Source organism: Manacus vitellinus, unplaced genomic scaffold, assembly GCF_001715985.3.
Source record: "Manacus vitellinus isolate BGI_N305 unplaced genomic scaffold, ASM171598v3 scaffold_5_pilon, whole genome shotgun sequence".
In the NCBI taxonomy this organism is placed as follows: domain Eukaryota; kingdom Metazoa; phylum Chordata; class Aves; order Passeriformes; family Pipridae; genus Manacus; species Manacus vitellinus.
In genome coordinates this window covers 33,895,765-33,916,146 of record NW_021940682.1, presented here as the reverse complement: position 1 = coordinate 33,916,146, position 20,382 = coordinate 33,895,765, and the positions used below count along the sequence as shown (strand labels likewise).

The following is a 20,382-nucleotide window of genomic DNA, read 5'->3' as shown; positions in this document are numbered from 1 at the left end:
TTAGGAAGTTTGAGAGGCAGTTTATTTTTTCCTTCTCCAAAAGTGCAGCAGTGAACAGGGTCCTCTGGAAGGGCACTTTCTAAACAGACATTCAAAACAGCAGAAATATGCTCACAACATGCTACAGCAAAGTATGCTCACATACAGAGAGAGTAATACAAAGAAAATTAATTTTAATCAAATCACAACAAATGAGAGCTGTTTCATTATGTTGAAATATTGTATTCAGCTTGTTGAATCAGTCTCAAATTTAACTTTATTGAAAAGGTATTATAACCTGCTTTGGCTGTGTGCTTCCAGGTATGTGTCTCTGTTACAGCTTTATTCCTCAAAATGAAGTCCGGTTTACTGGGCTGATGCTGGGTAAGCATGTACTAGCTGTATTCACTTATGCTGAAGTGATGATAATATTTTTTGGTTTAGGGTAACGTAATGAAGTTATTAACTGCATTTCTCCCTGTATAGTATCTACCTTACCAGATCAGATCACTAAAAGTTCACAGCTTTACTTTCACTAATAATGATTTTTAAAAAAGTAAAAAAAAAAAAAATATCACATTTTATCTAAACCCAACTCTGTACCAGTAAGGCCCTTTATTTAAAACTGTACATTTAACATGAATGCCTTTGGTAACGAGGTACAGGTACAGCCACAGTCAAATAACACATGAAATGGAATATCCCAAAAGACCATTTAGTTTTAAAATAACTTAGTTGGAAATTAGATCTGAGTAAGAGTCAAAGTTCCTTCATAGTGGTTTTTTAATCAAAGATAAGAATTAACACTGTTCATTTGAGGCTCTTATGCTTTATGGCAACAGTTATTGAGCCTCATTATAAAATGCTTTACAGGTATGTGCAGATAGCAAGAGTATTAATTTGGGTAAAACATCTGGTTACTCATACTGACTAATCTACATCTGCATCAATTCTGTCAATTTTCATATTACTTATTAGGTAAAAAGTAAATTTCAAAAGAAAGTTTCCTTCTTATGGCTTAAGATTGCTTTAAGAAAAGACTGTATGAGTTACACATCTGTACCCATAACAAAGTTGTTTTCTATTAAGGAGCAACAGAATGCACATTACTTGCACTAAAACTTAATTCAAGCAGAAACTTGACATATGACCCAGATTTGTTGGAACTGTTGAGGGTTTAATGTGCAGCTATTTCACACTAGCCTCCATACCACTACCAAAACAAAATTTAAACAAAGAACAAGTCTAAGTTGCTGGAATTCTCTGAGCAAAACACTACATACATGAGCTTTAGGTTTAGCTCAGTGTGCAAGAGAACACTTGAAAACAACTTTGGGGTTTTTTCTAAAGACAAAACAGTTTATGAAGGAAACCAATGGGCAATGCTAAGGTTTAAGAAACAAAAAAACAGGATAAAGCTTTAGTTGTAGTTAAGGAAAAAAAAAACCCAGTCCTGAGTATTTGAAAGCATGGAAGTAGTTTGCATATCAAAAAACTTCTGTGTTCATACAGATGCTCCAGCTGAAAAGTTACCTTTCAAGCAATTTTTTTCCCCTCAAAATATTTGGTCACTTTTAGAGATTTGAAATAAAAGGTCTATAATATCTAAGCTGGAGACCACCACAGAAGTTTGCAGCTATAAGCTACATGAAGGACAACTGGGGTATGCACCTTCACAGTTTTGAAAGAGTCATACTTTGTTGCCTACTTAAAGATTACTTACTACAAGGTATTATGTGACAGAAGTTGAAATAATCATGCTCTACCGGGGTAAGAGATGTGAAATAACTAACTGAAACTAAATAATTTCACCACACTTTGTTTGACAAGGGAACAATTATCTTGCTGATAACACAGTTTATTTGCCCACAAGCAACAGGAACTTGTCTTGCAGAAGATCCACAATTCAAGTGTTTCCAGACAGTGTTTTGCCAATGAATCTTTACAGAAGTAGTACGGTAATGGAAGTTTGGGTGTTTTTCAAGATTTAGAAAGATACTCAAGTTTGGGTACATGTGATAGCTGCATTTCAAATAAGCCTAATCAGAAGGTTGAAAAGACAGCATACTTTCAGAAGGAAACAAAGTGATTTCTGACGTGTAGACCTTTGGTGTGAAGGCCACTTATTGCAGGTTCCAAGTAGTCATGTCTCAACCAAAAAGCAACACTGTGAAGCACTTAAACTGCCTAAAATAGCTCTCTTAGCCTAATGTCTAGTGAGCAATGATTCTGTGATTTACTTTTAGCTAGTTTGCTTTCAAAATAAATTATCTTCAAGAATCTAATCAACATAAGATGCTAGACAATTTAAGACATTTGGAAGTTAAAAACAGATCAACTCTACTGTGGTGCCCTGGTTGTTGGATTTTGTTTATTTTAGTATTACTTCTGTTTGTGTATTAAAAACAGACTTAAGAGTTAGCTCAAAGCACAGGCACACTTACTTGAATACTTACTAGCCTCAACACTCTCTTGTTAAAAATAACTAGGAAGCCTATCTTAAACAATAAGAGTTTTTTCAGTACCCCATTCCAGCATTTCAAACTAAAAGGAGCCTGACATTACATTCTTGTTTGCACGCTACCAAAACTGTCCTACAAAATTCATTGGTCTCATTTGAAGTTGTCTCACTGAAAGAGACTACTTAGCAAACAGATCTTAATTCTGCACAAGACACTTGCTAGTCAGATCCTACAGTTTTGACTAATGCCTTCCTACTCTATTTTGGGCTAGTTTGCTATTGTCATTAACAGCTTTGAGCTCGATACAGGAAACCTATAATAAAGTCTGTGACACTGAATATGGGTGAGCATTACTGTGCAATAGCCCCTGCCTATCTAACCTGACTCAAATACACGCTTACTGATTTTTTAGAACAAAATAAACTGTTCAGATTCATAGGCATAGGTATACCTCTGTGCCTGTGATATGAAAAGGTACTTGAAAGACAAAGGTGATAATCAACTATTTGAGCAAGACAGATTAGCTGTGTCTAACGATTTACAGTTAGAGTTCAGCTGTAAAATATACATATTGCACAAGGCAACCAGCTAAAGACAAGGGGTTTTCTTCCAAACAAGGTTTGAAAAGCCCATTAAAAGTCTTCCAGCTGTGATCAGCAAGAGTTAACGGAGACAGACCTGCTGCAGCCACTGGAGAAACTGGTCAGTAGGAGCTGATTGCAAGAGGCTCTTGATGGTCTTATAAGGACTGTGTAGAAAACCTCCGAGCACGTATGCCGTGATTGCTGAACATGAGCCGTGGGTCAAACCTGTACCTATAGGAAGGAACAGTCAAGCCTGAGCTAGTTGTCCTGCAGTGACCAGCACTTCTAGAAAAAGCTTATTGCTAGAATAGCTCTGGTACAAGGCTACATGAGTAGTTGCTTTCTCAACTGTATGCAGTAGCAACAATTTCTGTCTGTAAGGAGTCTTAGGCAACCAAGGAGTGGATGGTCTCCAAAGAAATAAATACTAGCTACAATGTACCAACGGCCTACAGACACGTATAACAAACACTGAGGAGCTGCATTCTAACAGAGCTTTGCTGCCCCAAATTACAAATTTCTATAGCACAACTGTAAGGACATTTTAAATAGTGCTTAAAAAAGCTTTGGTGTAAATGATAACCAACTGAGTTTTGAGGTAAGAAGTGCTATTTACTTACAACAACTGACTAATACATACAGCTTAAGTCCTGCAGGAAATGTTCTTGCTAAGAGCATCTCCAGGACCAATCAGAGCAAGTATTTGGAAAATGCCTGCCTGTAGAAACCAGCAGAGCTTTTCCTGGTTTGCAGGCAAACCCAAGGTCACTGTCTCTGACTACTCAGCACAGCTGTACTCTTCAGCTGTTCTAAGTCAACAATGGCTGACAACATTAAAGTAGTAGTATTCATACCATCAAAGTTATGTTTGGTAAGTTAAATTAAAATAGAGATTAAGCATTAAAAAAATAGAAGCATCAAGAAAACGTCTCTATTAAACAGCAGTACTTACATCAATAATATATTCCATCACAAATACCCTCTATAAAAGCTTAATTTTAAAAATATACAGTTATATTTAAAAGTATTATAATAATTAAGTGGAGCAGTGTTTACCCGGGATCAAAGACACCTGGTGTTCGGCAAGTTGCTCCTGAACAGGACTGCAGCATCATTAATCGATAGTTCATCTTTTCTAGGATTTCTTGATCAATTGTTTTAGCAATGTTATTGATCTGGTGTGGATCTGCAGTCAAGTTGTACACTTCCACAAACACCTGTAGAAGAAAGTTCTTGCACTGTATTAAGTCCTGAATGCTAATTAACATTTGGTCATATTATTTGGGAAAAATGCTTTATGGCAGCACAGTCTCAAATGTTATTTTGAGCTCCACTGCAGCAGCCCCACACATAAGGTATGTTTAGCCATGCAGCTAAGTGGTCAAAGACAGTGTGCAAGCAAAGCAGAAGTGTTGAAGTAACACAGTATTGTTGGAAAAGTTTTCACTTTCACGTGAAGGACTCACCTGCTTCACTGCAGATTCTTTTCCAACACATAAATGGAACCTGTCTTATGACCGTAAGACCACAGTAAGAAACCAAGGCTAAGCTGGCTGTCTTTTCACTAATGGATCTCAAAATACACACTTTTATGACCATCACATCACCATTCTAGGTTCATCAGATACTCAGAGCTGTCAGACCCAAACAGGTGTCTTGACTTCATGTACAAAATATGCTGAACACAAGTATGCTATAGCCACAAAAAAGAAAAGCTTATTCTGTATGTGTGTGCTTTGAGGTTTGTCTGGAGAACTTTAGGGCAGATTTGGTTTTGGGGACATTAAATCTCTAGACCATTCTGTGGGACAAATACTGGTCAGACATATGTCAAGAATTCAGCTGCTGTTTTGTCTGTGCTAGAGTAGGAGGCCTGACCGCAGATGACATTGATAAAAATTGGCCGAGTTGTGTCTAACATAGATAAAGACATATCTGGACAGACTTTGGCTGCAGGCTTTTACAAGGTTCACTGCAAGGTCATAAAAGTCACATTGCTGCACCTTCCCAGTACTGTTGGTCTTACTTTAGCTAACCCAGGTAAGCAGTGACCCAAAAATGCCACAGCCACACCTCCTCAGTAGAAAAAAAACCAAAATGACATGAAGTGTATTATTGAATCAACTTTGGAGTCTACTTTTACCAAGAAAGCTGCAAAACTTATTTAACTTGATCATGAGTTGTCAGAAAGCAGAAAAACAAAGGGCGGGGTCAGCTAATTGGCATTTTGGTCTCCTGTACAGTTTTTCACACTATCTAACTGCAAAAGCATCTTGTGGGATTTACTCCCCTGGTTTAAGTTGCTCATTGTAGACCACCATAAAATGTGTTTGTGGTGCACAATTACTGGGGATACCTGCTGTTCATGCTGTTATTAAACATCTGCTGACAATACAGCAGATCTGTGACCCAGCTGCCTCAAACCCAACATGCTCTAGAAATAGAGCAGCTGTGTGCAAATGGGCACAAGTAATGATCAGCTGTGTAACACACCACCTTTTGTGTGTACAGTGTGTGCTCCCCTAGTGAGATCTGTACAGTTTCTGAAGGGGGGACACTAGGTCCTTTATAACCAAACAACTTATGATAAGCACAGTTGTAACTTAAGTACCCAAACAAATGAGTAATAGAAGACAAATTATTAGCCTGGAATTTCAATTCTTCACAGGTAAAAGAGTTGCAGCTGAACATAAACACACCAGAGGTACAGTGGAGCAGAAAATATTTGTAGAGAAGAGACTGCCATATGGAACTAAGCTAAGAGAGAGAACTGAACCCGGTCCAGCAAAGCTCCCTGAGAGGCTGTTAGGTAATACCAGAAGGTGATAATCAGAGTTTAGGCCTCACTTTCTTCCCACACAGCCCCCTTTTCTTTTTTTTTTTTTTTCTTTTTCCCAGAACCTCACTACAGTTTTGGTAGTTATCTCACCAGGAGATAACTTTACCCTGCAAGCAATGCTAGTCTGCTTTTCAGGGTACTTCACAGAAACCCCGAGAGCTGATAAGACAGACACACAGCTGTGAACAGCTGACATCTGCTAGTCAGACAGACTTACCTCCCGGTCATCAAACTCACAGTACTGCAGATCCCAGGAAGTTGACAGTGTCCTTACACAAGCATACGTGTTGTTATAGGAATCTTCACAGACGCAGTCTGGGAAGCAGTGCTGTGAAGTGAGCAGTGAACAAAAACTTCAGAGCAGGAGAAGAAGGTGAACTAGCAATCCTTTTCCTAGAGACTATACTATACTCATGCCAACAGCAGTTAACTGACAAACACCCAGACCTTAATTTAATACACACAAGTCTCCACTGCAGATTTTAAGCAAAAACTCAGCTCTTCTGAATTTGAGAAAGTGTTATTAGAGCCAGTATAATTAAGTGCTTTATGTACAGGAAGCTAATGTACATACGCTGAACAGAACAGCACAACGCACTACTAAAGGTAACACCAAAGACATGCTTTACTTAAGTAAAGCAAAGCAAACCTGCTTTGATTCAAAGAGTAGCTAGTGACTTAAATAATAGTCACAGACAAGAATTGTGCAACAAGGTCACTGCAAGTTTAGAAAAAACATTTTGTCACTGCCACACACTTGGCTAAGCCCACACCTTCCTGCATCTTTCTCCAGCCCTGGGGCCCAATAGATTCCTGTTGAAAGGGTTGCTGTGATCTCCATGGTCATATGGAGATGTTAGTTCCACATGGCTGGATGTCTCCCTCCAATTCTCAAATGCTGCAGAGGACCTACAGAGCTCCAACTTACCAAGACACTTGGATTATGTACAGAACCAGGTTAACCCATACAGCAAACAGGTTTAATTCAGCAGCTATTTCCTAACATTAACAGATCTTGTCTTGCTTACTGTGACTCCGGGTCCTAGGCCAGGACAGGTAGGATCACTGCCATTGTATCCTTCTCCTTGGTACTCCACCAGGAAGTCTGATCTCCATGTGACATTTTTGTCTCCTCTCTACAACAAGAGGTTAACACAACTTAGTATCTGCTGCACTGTGAAACAGAATAAGTTCTCCATACTTGGTATAACACTAACACTTCCACTGCTTACAAGGCAAAGTCAGTCTTAAATAATTGACTTTAAGGTTAGAATGTCTTGTGTAACTGGAAGACAAGAATTCAATTCCAAAAATATTAGTACACCTTCTTGTGAGGGTTTAAAAATACTACCTTCAATTTATAAAGGATCATGCAGTAATACCAAGTAGGAGCCACATGGCCAGATATTACAATCCTGCAGACAATATCCCTGCAAACAAGGCTGTTTCTCTTTGATTTATATCACACTACCACAACAGATGCAAAAAGATACCCCAGCCATAAGAAAAAAAAACACCTTTAAGAAACAATTAAGTTTTAAGCTGGTCAATTTGTAGCTGCATTTTAAAAGACAAAGCAGATGAAACTGTAAATTTAATATACAGCAGCATCTCAGCCATATGCAGCAAAACACTGAATTGCAGTTTTGATTCCATCGAAGTTTAAACGAGGTGCTTTCTACCTGCTTCTGTCTAAAGAACAGCTTAAGGTTTTGGATACAAGGTTTTAAAGCAAAGCACAGTTTTAAATCTGGATGATCTTTCCAAGCTTACTTTCCAAGTAAGCTGCCTTCAATTTATAGACTAAATTTAATTAAAACTAAACAGATCAACTGCAAGCAGCTTTATTTAAATAGGCTTCTGCTCACCTATTGGAAAGGTCAGGTTTACTTTATAAAACCACATGCATTTTTCCAGAGTTTGGCAGGAAACACTAGTTCTACTGAAAATGGAGTCAAACTAAAGATTTAATAAGAACAGTCTGCTGTTCTCCTATGTCTATGCAGAGAAATGCTAAGAAAAGGGGAAAGAGGATGCAAGGTGGAAACAACTCACAGGCTTCAAAATAGAAATTACTACACATGGCAGGATTAGCCAAAGGATGAAACAACTTTCTATTATAAAATGATCGCAAAGTTGTAGTGCTTATGAAAATACATCTGCATTTAAACAACATACCCACTTTTTCCACTAATCTATGAACATCCCATGTGAAAATTATATCAAGGGAAGAATCTGGGTTATGAGTTAAGCTAGTCTATCAAAGGAAGTAGTATTCACTTTGAAGAATTACCCCTGCAAGATCTATTGGTTACTATCCCTGTTCATCTACTTACCAACAGCGGCAACAGTGACATCCCATCCATCTGGGTTTTATTCAAGTCATATCCCGCAATATCCAGAATAGTGGGACCCAAATCAATATTTGCAACAAGCATCTGCAGAGTGAGAAAAACATAACTTCAGAAGATCAGTATCTAACAGATGTAATAATAGGACTTTGATATTACAAGTATTTGTGAATTTAGGTACATCTAAACACTACTTAATTTCACCTTTATAGGCTAATGGACCCTGTGACATTCAAAAAGCAATGGTAGGTACTTTGGAAAGTGAGTTCAAAATTCATTTACTCTGTAGCTTGCGAGTGCTTAATTTCACTGATTCAAGGAAGAACAGATAGCTTTTTATAATGAGGTCTCTGCACTTTCTACCACTGTGTATTTAATTTCATTGATATATATATATATATGCAGAAGGATAAACTATTACCTGAAGTTGATAACTGTGAAACAATATTAAAAATAAATCTATACTCTTAATTTCACTTCTTTCTTACCGTGTTTGTCTGATTTGGTTTTACCCCTGGTCCTCGAACTAGCAGTGGAACTTTGATATCAAACTCATAAAGCTGCCGTTTGTCTATTGGCAAAGAAAACTGGCCTATACAATAGAAAAATGGAAAAAGTTAAATGACTTCTTGTTTCACATTTTACAAGTCTTTTGTTACATAGAATCACAGAATGGTTTGGGTTGGAAGGGACCTCAAAGACCACCTAGTTCCAAACTCCCTGCTGCGGGCACATAGTTGCCAGCAGCCAATTTTTAAAGAAGTCAGAAGAGGTTCTTAACCTGAACTGCATTAACAAATTAGAGGACAGGAACAGACAACTCCAAAGTATAAGCCATGTCTTAAAAAGTTTAAGAGCTTACATACTGCACTTTTAGTTGTACAACATGATACAGACAGGTTTTTTTTTTTTTTTTTATCTTATGCCAACTCTTCCTACAGAACATAAAGACCCTTCCTCCATTTCTGTTCTAATTTTATGTATACCAGGATACACTGGTAGAGATTAATGCTGAAAACCACAACCAAACAAAACCCAACCAAACTATAAAATCACCAAACACCCCACACTGCAACTCCAGATTGTTTTGCCACTCAAATCAGTACTTCTTCTGTCTACAGTTTTCCACAGCTGCTTTTCCATTTTCTGGAGTGGTCATGAGGGTGAAATGTTACGTGATTCCTGGATCTTCTACAAATATTCAGTAAGCAGTAAAAATTTTACCAGTGTGGAAGCCATTGTCTGATGTGTAAAAGATATATGTGTTGTCTAATTCTCCATTCAGTTCCAGTTTCTTCACTAGTTTCTCTACCAGATCATCTACTGACAGCAGAGTTTGCCACCTATACAGAAAAAGTACTTCATATTAGAGTATGAAAAATTTAGAATAACTCTGACTGCAGGTAGGCCATTCATATCCTGCTTCCAGTTAACAGTGTATGCACTGTAATTGAATTATTTTGCTTACAAATTCTGAAAACAAACTTCATAGACTACTACACTGTTCTTTTTGAGGCTGCAATTAAAGATAGAAATAAGATTGTTTGTCTTGAGTTCTTGTTAATTTTATTTTGTAGTGTCTGCAAAAGACACCAAAATGCCGATTACTTCTTATCTGGGGACAGTGAAGACCAACTTTAAAGCAACAATTATCTCCTGCAAGGTCAGTTGTTATTAGTGCTTTATATGTAGTTTAATATTAAAATGCAAGACTGCCATGAATTCAGTTGTCTACAAGAGATACTTCCTGTTTGAAAACTATAACAGCTATTTTGTATTACTCATGTAATGTCAGGGTCCACTATTTCAGGGTATCTAAAGCCTTCAATAGCCACAAGTTCTTTTTTTCTTTGTCATGGGGTTTGCCACTGAGAAAAGCGACTGCTTCCATAAGCTTCCACAGACTAGTATTATGCTGAATTAACTACAGCTATTCAATACTCGGATGCTGTTTTCTCCAGGCTTTATTTAAGATTTTGTTGCATAATTTTACCTTCAGGTTTTATAAACCAAGAGCCTAAAAAATCTTGGTTTTCCATCTCCAAAGTCCCTGATAACTGCTCAAAATGAAGTTCAACACTTAAACTAATGTTTATTTCAGAACTTTTCAAGAAAATACACCTGCAGTCAAAGCAAATTTCTATTAAAAAAGGAAACAAGTCATATCTAGACATTACTCTCCACATCCCCTTTTATAAAAAGGAATCAAGCACCGCCCTTGGCGAGGCAGGTATTCCCATGTAAGACTACAAGCCGAGGTTAATAAATCAGATTAGCTGGCAGACAGATCAATCACATTCGATGTACATTAGGCAAGAATCCAGAATTAAGTGAAGTAGAAGGTAAGGCCATTTTTTAAATAAAAACCTCCAGTGCACTGAAAGAAAAGCAACAGAAAAACGAAGTGTGATTGGTCTTTTTTGCGATAAATAGTGGCACCATTTGTGAATAAAATATTTCTGAAGTCAATGACAAGTTCATTTGCAAAAAGTAAACAAAGTCAGATTGGCTGAGACAGATGCCAGAGAACTATTAGAGGTAATATGATTTTGATTGTCAGACTTACTACAACATTTTTAAAAACCCACGCTTTTTAAAAAGAAATTACAAGTTCTGATCAGAAACCTTTGACAACAAGAAAATTCTTACCGCTTTCTATAAGCATCATCAAGAAACTGTATTGAAGAGTTAGTCATTGGAGTCTTTGCTTGTCGAATTAACCAGTGCTTGTTCTAAAGGGAAAAAACAGAAAAGATTAGTGTAGGAGAGAAATATCAGGTTTTAAATCTTTCTTAGACCAATTAAAATAGAAATTATTCCTGTGAAACAGCCAGGCAATGCTACCAAAATGACCTGACTCAGATTTTACATGAACCAACAGGAAAGATCAAAGTTTCAAGAGCAGAATGTATTACATTATGCTCAGCCCTCGATGAGAAGAAAATAGCTGTGGATCTTTTCAAAGCAGTTCAGGGAAGAAAACTGTGAAAGGATTTAGGAATGTTCTCCTAGGGGTAAAAGTGTGATAGCAGGAGACAGGTCTGATGAAAACAATCTAAAGTATTGAGCACCTTTGTAAGATTGGACTTGGTTGTCAGTGATGGACCTTTGCGACTAAGATTAATGAGTACCCTAATGAGTAGAGAGGTGGGAAGAAACTCCTGCATCAAAAGCAATTGGAACTACTTAAGTCATAGACAGGGGAGGACAAATATCTGTAACAGTGCCACTATCAGATTCTTGGCAACCTATGAACTCGGGGCTGGATACTAGGGAGAGGAGCAGAACATTACCATTTTATTTGGATTTTGACTTCAAAACAGGAGCATTTATTTAGCTGCAGCATCATCGACTCTTCAAGCTGGATCCCCAACTTTCAGAAACAGCCCCTCCCTTTCTCCCCTCATCCACCCCCCCAAAGTAATGAAGACTATGTAATTCATATAAAACATGATACTCCCACATTGAAGCACCAGTCTGAACTGGGTCAGCTGCTGTACAAATACAAGGGAAGGTCTGTTGTGAACAACCTGAAGGTTAATATTAGTGGGAATCAAAACAAAGAAGAAAGTCATGTCAATGAAGCTTTACACTTTTTCATTTAGTAGGTCAGAGATGACCCACACATCATCCTCAGCTTGAGCCTGTATTTAGCTGGTCCCTCCTCTCCGAGCCTCTTGTTATGCAATTTCCCTTCTGTCACAAGCAAATGACTCTGAATGAGCTCAGCCTTTAGGGACTCACAACAAAGCAACTCATCTCCTGAAACTATTCAGTTCCTGTTTTTTGTTCTTGACAATCAAAGGAGAGATTTTTGGCATAAAGACTTAACGCCATGTCCACTTTATTTTAATTCAGTTGTATTCAGATTCTCTTATACAGTAGTTGTAAAAGAATTTTCTGGTGAGACAACATGTCACTATCTCAACAAGAAACACAGCATAATCAACACCAAACATCTGGGACTTGTGTGTTGGCTGAGAGAGGAAAAAGGGAATACATCACAAATCTTATCTCCAGCTCAGCAGAAGTTCTTGCAAGAACAGAGGAGCTGGCAACACCACCTGTGCACCAGCCACTTTTCACAAGGGGTGTACTTAGGATAGGTGCTTCATAAGGCTGCAAAGTCACCAACTGCAGTAGAATCCTCCTCTTTCACTTGAGTATTTTGGTTTTCCTACCTTTCTCTGAAATTTCAAAAACTTAACACAGAACCTAAACACCTTTGTGGATTTCAATAAACTTCACACTGACTCAGAGTCCTCAAATATGCTTCCCTGTCAAGTGTCTCAGCATTTACATACAAAGCTGTCCACCAGTCCTGCTGCCTCTCTATGTTCCATTCTCAGAGAAATTTTAGGAGATTGAGACAGTATACCATATATTGCCAGCAGAATCTGAACACAGTTCTGATTTTGCCTGAAAAACAATGCATGCAAGAGAAATACCCAATACATATCTTAACTTCTCTCCCAGAACAGCTTAGATAAAACACTCATTTGGATATTTAACAGTCCTGCTTGGGAACCCAGACAGGTGCCCATCATTCCCTACAGTTCATAGCTGAGGATCCGAAGCAGAAATTCAAGTCAGGTTCTCAGCAGTGATGTACGCAAGAGCTTAACTCCTATTTTTCATGCAGAGATTCTGCCTAAATGGCTCCTTTTAGTAGCCCTTGCCCATATACTGCATAAGGAAGCGAGGCAATATTCATTTAGGAGTCAAGACTGTACAATGCAAGACTGTCCAGCAAGCATTACAACATCAGTGAGGATCTGAGCCTATGTACATGTTTACTGCTACTGCAGGAATCATGCTTGCCCTAGAAAACAGTGAAGCTCAAAGAAGAGTTAGGCTTCAAGACTACAGCACTGCCAACTGCAGAAATGCACATTGTTAATGACCTTAGCTACTGTGTCTAGGAAGGAGGGTAATGCTACTCTGTTCCTATAAGAAAACTGCTGTTTCCACAGATATTACCAAACATTAGGTTTATTGTTTTGCTTTGTGTGATACAGGCACATGCAGAGCTTTTGCACCACATAAGGGAGCTCCACACTGTATACTAGCTGCTGACTTCACTGACCAAGTTATTTCTAAGTCACTATTTTAAAAGCACTCAATTATTACAGTAGTGGAATCTAAGCCAAAGTTCAGGATCCTTTTACAAAGGAAAAGATCCCAGTCTGATTCTTACTCTCTGGTTTGAAACTTAAAAAGTACGGCTGAAGTATTTATTACTGCCTGCAGCCCTTTTCTCCCCTTTCATTCATGTTTTTATATCATACTGATAAGTACATGGTCATTTTGCAAGCTACAATCCACAGCAAAAAACAAGTTTCATTCTGTATCACATGAGTCACAGTGACCTTAGAAAAAGTACGACTGGGCTCCTGATAGGCATTTAAGCAATGTTATCTCTCAGTCTTGAGATTAGAAGCAAATCTTGAAGTAAAATATAGAACCCACTACTGTTCAATTATTTCAAACTACTTGAATCAAAAATACAGAACTTCTTTCTGTAAATTAGGTATCTCACCAGATGAACTGTGAATTTCACTTATTGGCAGAGTAAGTTGCAGCAGATTAGTGTGAGCTAGACCACAGCTGGCCAAGTTTGCTGGCAGTGGAAGATACTGCCCTGTCCCAAGGATGTCTGAGTTTGTAATATTAGGCTCAGTAATTCTGTTTGCAGGTTATTTCAACAAATGGAAGTTCTCAAAGTCCTTAGTGACCCTGGGGCCTGTGGTTCATGATTTCACTAAGTCCTCTGGTTAGTCTGACACGCTTGTCACCTCAGGGCAGCTTTGCCACGAGCTCAAGGAATGGAACACCCATCCACACCAGCAGATGTGCATAAGGAATTCAAGACTCTCAACATTCTTCACCCAAGCCTTTGAGTAGCATACTACCTACGTGTTCTCCTGAACTCCTGGGAATAAGAAAAGAATTTTTTAAGAGCTTCACAAGAATCTGGAAATTGGACAAGGAATTCACTTTTTTCCATTTATCAGTTGTAATTCCATTGTACTACGATATAACTTTGTCACTGCATTTTTTATTTACAAGATATTGGTATGCAAATATCTTAAAAATCACAATAAATGTATCTGACCCTGACAGATTGATCAGAATCATTAAAAACCAGTAGTCATGGTATTGGCCTATTCTCACTGTTTAAACCATCAAGTTAGGGCACTGCTTACTGCTCTCACAAAGTAGAACAACCTATAGAGATTCTTGCTAGTTAGCTTACCTTGCCATGAATATTAAAATAGTTAGCTTACCTTTCCATGAATATTAAAATTGCTGTTTCTTGGTGCACTGACATTCTGAAAGCTCTTCGTATACTGTGGAGCAGGTGTCCAAGGGGAGTGTGGTGCTGGGGTTGAGATCATCATAAAGAAAGGTTCGAAATTAGATTTGTACTCTAAGAAGTCCAGTGACATGTTGGCCTGCAAAGTGTTGTTGGAGGAGAGAAGTCATGCTTCAAAGGAAAACAGGAAGTATTTGAAAAATCCAAACTAAACATTTGTAACTCATTTAGAGCTTGGTAATACTGGGAACTTTTAAACTATTTCAAAAACTTACTGTCTGCTCATCTACAAATGTCTAGAACAGCAGCTCATAATAAAACCAATCCCAAGTGCTCAAGTTAAACAAATAATTTCTCCCACAACTCTGAACAACTTTCTGCTTCAGAACTTTGCATTATTTAAACTTGGAAAGCTCATCAGAAGTTTGTGCCTATTCCAAATATCAACAGAATCCACTAAACAGGTTTTATCAAGTAACATCAGAGCTTTCTTTAATACAATCAGAATCCTTCTGAGGCTTTCAGATGCCACTTGCTGTTTGACAGGTACCAGTTCAGCAGCTTCAATTGTCTTCAGAAATAGCAATAGTTCTGGGAAATAAAAGTGTCACCCCCACTGTTTATAGCATATGCTCATTCTACAGCAAGCTCCTAGATCACAAGGGGTGAAGACAGCAGGTCTGGTGAAGAACAGTGCCAAACTCCACTAGCTCGTGCCACTTCACTGCACTTTCAGTTTCATTTCAGCCTATACACAACTTCCAGTAGCAAGTTAGAAGAGACTGTGAGTTCCATTTTGGTCTTCCCTTGGTCAGCCTTTAAAATTACAGCTTCAAAGATATTACTCGTAGATGAGTTCTTCAGTATTCAAATCTTACAGCATTTTTCTTTCCTGTCTGATTAGTATACCCCATTTTGGATATCCTTTTTCTTTCTCTAGAAAAAAACAATACACTAGGAATTCTCGCTCTTCCTTCCTCCTAACTTGTACATCTAAGTAAGTAGGGCTTGACTTCAGTTATATGACAACAGAGTTAAGGAAGGATAAGAACCATTCAGAAATCAGTATGATGTAGGTAAACTCATAGAGGTAGCCAACTTTGATTTCATTAGGAGCTTAAACTGCAACATGTGAGGACTGCAGTAGAAAGATTCAGGTGCCCTTAGTCAGGACCAGAAAGCTTGTACATCACATCAAGCAACACAGGAACTCTGCACAAGCAATTTATTCCTGTGCACTGCCCAGCAAGTGAATTAAACTCGAACACAGCTCTGAAATGCTGAATACATGTTTGGTAACTACAGGCAGAAAGCAGAATGCAATACACTGAAAATCATAATACACTGCTGTGTCAATACGTAACATACCACAAGTAAGCAGTTTATGCAACAATGACCTGTTGGACAAAATGCTTACGAGCTGCTGAAGGATCAAAAAAACCCAGTACAATGCCAGTAATAGGATAGTCTCACTTCTGGCCTATCAATTCCAATCTAGCTTTAGAGCATGTAAATCTAAATTTAATCAGACAGCTGTTCAGTACCCTAGGAAACATCAATCAGTGCTGTTGCTAGTAAGCAGCTGCCTGTTCTAGCACCCACTGGAACGAAACTCTTCAGGGTCTCCGTGAAAGACTACAACACTGCACGAGGAGACATCTCAGAGAAGAACTTTTGCAAGTGCTGCATGTGAGCTCCCAGCAGTACCAACCCATACACTGTAACAGCAAGTCAGATTATGACTCCAGCTTGGCAGGAAGGGGCAACATCCTCCCTTTCCCCCCCAGCTACCACTACTTGCCAAATAGGGCCTTAAGAGAGCTAAAGTAACTCTTCCAACTTTCCTTTAAGTCTTTGAAACCTTTGTTACTTCTCTATTTTCGGAGGGTAAAGAGGTGACAAACTCCCTTGGTCAGCTACACATTGCCCTCTCATACTATGAAAGACTGATTAGTCTCTAATAATTCCAAGTTATAAGCCTGATGTAGTTGGAGATTACAATACACTAACACATCATAATACCTAAGAAACAAAACATGCTGTAAAGCTATTCTTACACGCTTAACTTCCTACTGAAATCTTGGCCCAGTTAATCTGTTACAGAAGTTGCATATACATAATGAAACATATCCTTTTATGAAGTAATTTAAATCACTGCCTATGTGTTCCTCATGCACCCCAGCAGTAAGTATTAACCTCTCAGTTAGCCCACCGGCTGGCAAATGGGCAGCTGGAATCCCTTTCCTCTCCAGAGCTCAAACACAAACCTGTCACGTCTAAATATACTCAGAATCTTGCTCTGCTAATTAATGCCTACCCATCATCACGACAGCATAATTGTGCATGTATGAAGTAATACAGCCTAACAAATTATCATCCCACCCTTCCCCAAGCCCTCAGCATGAGGCATTATCTGGTCATAAGCAGCTTCTGTACCAAACGTTGCAAAATTTCTTACCAGGACATCTGTCAGATAATCTACACTGTAGTTCTCGCCATGCCTTCGTGCTTTGCCATTTACTGAAAGAGTATAGTTGTAGTACTTTGAATTTTTCTCCTGTGGAAAAGAAAAGTTATATGGATCTTTATACAAAATAACATGTACATTGATCACTTGAAGTAATTGAAGTGAGCTGCCCACAAGCATTTGTCAAAAAGGCTATGAGCATTTGCCATAAGGATACTGCAAGAATTCTCAGCAGTTTCCAACACCAAAACTTATTTTGGTGCTATCTCACACTGCTTTGGCTTTACAAACCAGAGTTTTCAACCAGGCACTCAGTAGGAGTAGCCTTTGTGAAAGCCAAGGATCTGATGTGCAACAGAAGAAAAAAGGGAAGAAAATTTGCATTGTTAGATGCTCTTTGCCTGCTCTTTCATGATCAGCAAAGTTAGAATTCAACTAGGATTACAAAACCAAATTGGATTACAAGCAGAATTAAGTATTTAAAAAAGAAAAAAAAAGTCACATACCAAAGCATACCAAAAACTCCATCCAGGAGGGACGTGACCTACTCCCCCTGCATCCTCCGCTCCGTACTGCAAAAAGACAGACCATGACTCACAGTTTCAATTAGGATGAATAAAAGCTAGAAATTATGTTTCATATTCATGTGCTTTATTCAACACTAGTCAGAAACCATGTTAGGACAAACTCAGTTTCAAAATGGGGAAAAACAAATATATACACATATAAAAACACATGTAGAGCCAGTTAAAGAAACTAGGGTTCAATAACTAGAAAGACAGTAACTGAAAGCTTGGTAATCACAAAAAAATTTAAGTGTTATTCCCTTCTCTATTTTCTTGTGAAAATATGCAGAAATCCTGGAGAACACATGGTACGCCATCAGGTAATGAGAAGTGATCAAAACATCTACATGACAATCTTAGGCTTTGTGACAACAGTTCATAAGATACTAGAGAAAATTTCATGTAGACCAACAACTTCCTTCATTCTCCACAAATGGGGGCATAGCCTCTTATCACCTCAGTGCCAAATAATCTACAACAAGCAGCCTTTAAGACAGCAAAAAAGGGAAAGTAGCTGCTGAGTCAGTGCCAAACTCAAAACAGAGGGTGCCTCAGAGCAACACAACGGGTTTTCTCAGGGCTGCCCTCTCCCATCTTCATGGCTTGCCTAACTGCAATGATGGGAGACTGCTGAGTCAAGGGATGCTCAGAGGAAGACAGTTAAGTTTCCCTTCCTCTTGCTGCCTCAGGAACATCAGCAGAAAGAAATTCGTGCATTGCTATGAAAATTCACGTTCCATCACTCTATTATACCACCAGCATTTTCCACCAAGAGATGCAAGGAAAATAATGCTGTTAAGAACCCTGTAACTCACCTAGTTTCAAATCCAATTCCATCACACAAGAGGAATACCTAATTTTAGAGCTTTCAGTGCTGAATTTTACATCTTACCATAAACTACTAGAAACCATAGGCTAGTTAAAAAGAGAAAAAAACAAAAGCACACATATAAAAGTGATTTAATGATAAAGTGTTGGGTAACTGCTGTAAAGAGCTCTGAAAATATCTGTTCTCCCGATGAATTTACCTCAGTGGACACTTAATTTTTAAAATATCATATTGACTGCTAAAAAAAAAAAATAGTCCTCTGATGGAAGAGGATATGACAGTCAGGAATACTGAGAGAAATCAATTTTTTAAATGTTATTCTAACATCATGCATGGTCTGGCATTGGTTTGATGGGTTCTTCAGCACCACAGGCCAATCATCTATCCATTTCCTCCAGTCATTAAAATCATCATCTCTAAAAATTAACACATTTGAACATACTAAAAAAAAGCTTTTGGATTCCACCATTCTTTCAAAATCAACTTTAAAAACATTCTGATACAGAATGATACAGAACCTGAATTTAACCAAATTAGAGATCTGAACTTTACATCATATTTATCTCATCTGAGCAAAGGGAAGCATTCATCCAAGTTACATCATATTATACATTTTGGGGACCCACCAAATAGAAAAATCACGGAATGTTTTAGAAAGATATACAAATGCAAATAAACTGTAACTTTAAAAAAAAAAAAGGCACAAAATACCTCATTTAAATACTTCCCAGCAAAGAAAGTTTGATAACCACACATAGATTTGAGCAGCGCTGGGAAGGTGTATGGTTCTTGAATCTTCTGCCATAACTTGCTGCTACAGTTCCCTTCCAGAGTGTTATTAACAACATGATGATTATGTGGATATTTTCCTGTTAAAATGCTAGCTCGACTGGGACAGCAAAGTGCACTGGGAACATACTGGGAAAAACAGAATGAAGAGAGATAAGACTGGCATAGTAGAACAACTTTATCTCAAAATTTGTAGTTTTTAAATATCAGCTAACAGGTTGATTAAAATGTTCATCAACATTAAAACCTACTTCTTTCTGGACAGATAGAATTACGTTCCAAGTATTTTCACTAATGCAAAGTTACACATGAAACCAGTTTCAGGTCTGCAGCACACGCCCTTCAGCCCCTCAATGCAAGATTAGATGTGGTTCTTACACAGGAGCAATTGCCCATTGACTCACTCCACTATTTTAGCCATGGAGATATACTAGAATATGAAAAGAGTGAAACGGATTTTCATCATGCATGAAGCTGATGAAAGTTTCAAGTAGCTACTTTTAATGCTTCTCAGTTTGTAATAAAAATATTCAGACTACATGGCTTTACAATTAAAGGAAGTTAGCACAAGTGTTTTCAGGAAGTGAAACTTTCCTTCACAGATTTTAACATGGCCTTAAGTTATATTCATTTGGAGCCCTAAAAGTAGTTAGAGATTGAATTTAAAAACCCCCTACAACCACAGGTACAGGCTTCATAAAACTATTACCAGCTTTGAGACCTCAGATGACCTGAGATACAGAGTGCACAAATGCATGCAACCTCAGAAGCTCAGAGAGTTAATGCAAACACTTACTGCATTTAGGAAGGTTATTCCCATCTGTGCAATGAGAGCATTAGTCTTCTTTAGGGGAGTCTGGAAGAAAAATACCCAAAGGGTGTCAGCTAAAAAGGTAAGGATGCCAGGTAAAGCAGGGGACTTGAAGCAGACTACGCGAAAGAAGTCCCACCATCAGAGTTTTCAGGCACCACGCAGGCAAGACACTAAGTGTCCTTTCCTTCTCGCCGGGGCCTGGAGCGGCCACAGCGGTTGCGCAAGGTGGGCCCAAGGGAGCAGAGGTGCGGGGAGTTTCCAGGGGTACTCGCAGCGGCTGCATTGGAGACGCCCCAGCCCGATCGAGCTCCAATGGCTCTGCAGAGCAGCTCATCCCACCCGTGGAAGCCCCACCGTGTCGCTCCTTCAGCAGGGCAGTTCGGCCC

The 20,382-nt window shown here is 38.5% G+C and overlaps 1 protein-coding gene across 1 annotated transcript; it reads right to left on the bottom strand.

The window, feature by feature from the left end:
• On the bottom strand, nucleotides 1-20,362 carry GNS (glucosamine (N-acetyl)-6-sulfatase). The gene is made up of 14 exons (XM_018080609.2): nucleotides 20,133-20,362; nucleotides 19,979-20,038; nucleotides 19,105-19,311; nucleotides 17,505-17,570; nucleotides 16,990-17,088; nucleotides 14,503-14,670; nucleotides 10,865-10,947; nucleotides 9,440-9,558; nucleotides 8,704-8,807; nucleotides 8,201-8,302; nucleotides 6,893-7,000; nucleotides 6,082-6,192; nucleotides 4,082-4,242; nucleotides 1-3,256 (listed from the first exon to the last, which is right to left on the bottom strand). Exons 1-14 carry the CDS (start codon nucleotides 20,328-20,330, stop codon nucleotides 3,181-3,183), a joined length of 1,662 nt encoding a protein of 553 aa, XP_017936098.1. The 5' UTR covers nucleotides 20,331-20,362; the 3' UTR covers nucleotides 1-3,180.
• Between the last annotated feature and the right edge of the window lie 20 nt (nucleotides 20,363-20,382).

Bases quoted from the DNA above. Each gene is read 5' to 3' on its own strand.
- GNS (XM_018080609.2), bottom strand. From the start codon at position 20,330: ATGAGCTGCTCTGCAGAGCCATTGGAGCTCGATCGGGCTGGGGCGTCT. The intron at 7,001-8,200 runs GTAAGTAGATGA...CTCTTGTTGTAG, and splicing joins TGTCACTGTTGCCGCTGTTG to AGAGGAGACAAAAATGTCAC. The intron at 4,243-6,081 runs GTAAGTCTGTCT...TTTCTTCTACAG, and splicing joins GTGAGTTTGATGACCGGGAG to GTGTTTGTGGAAGTGTACAA.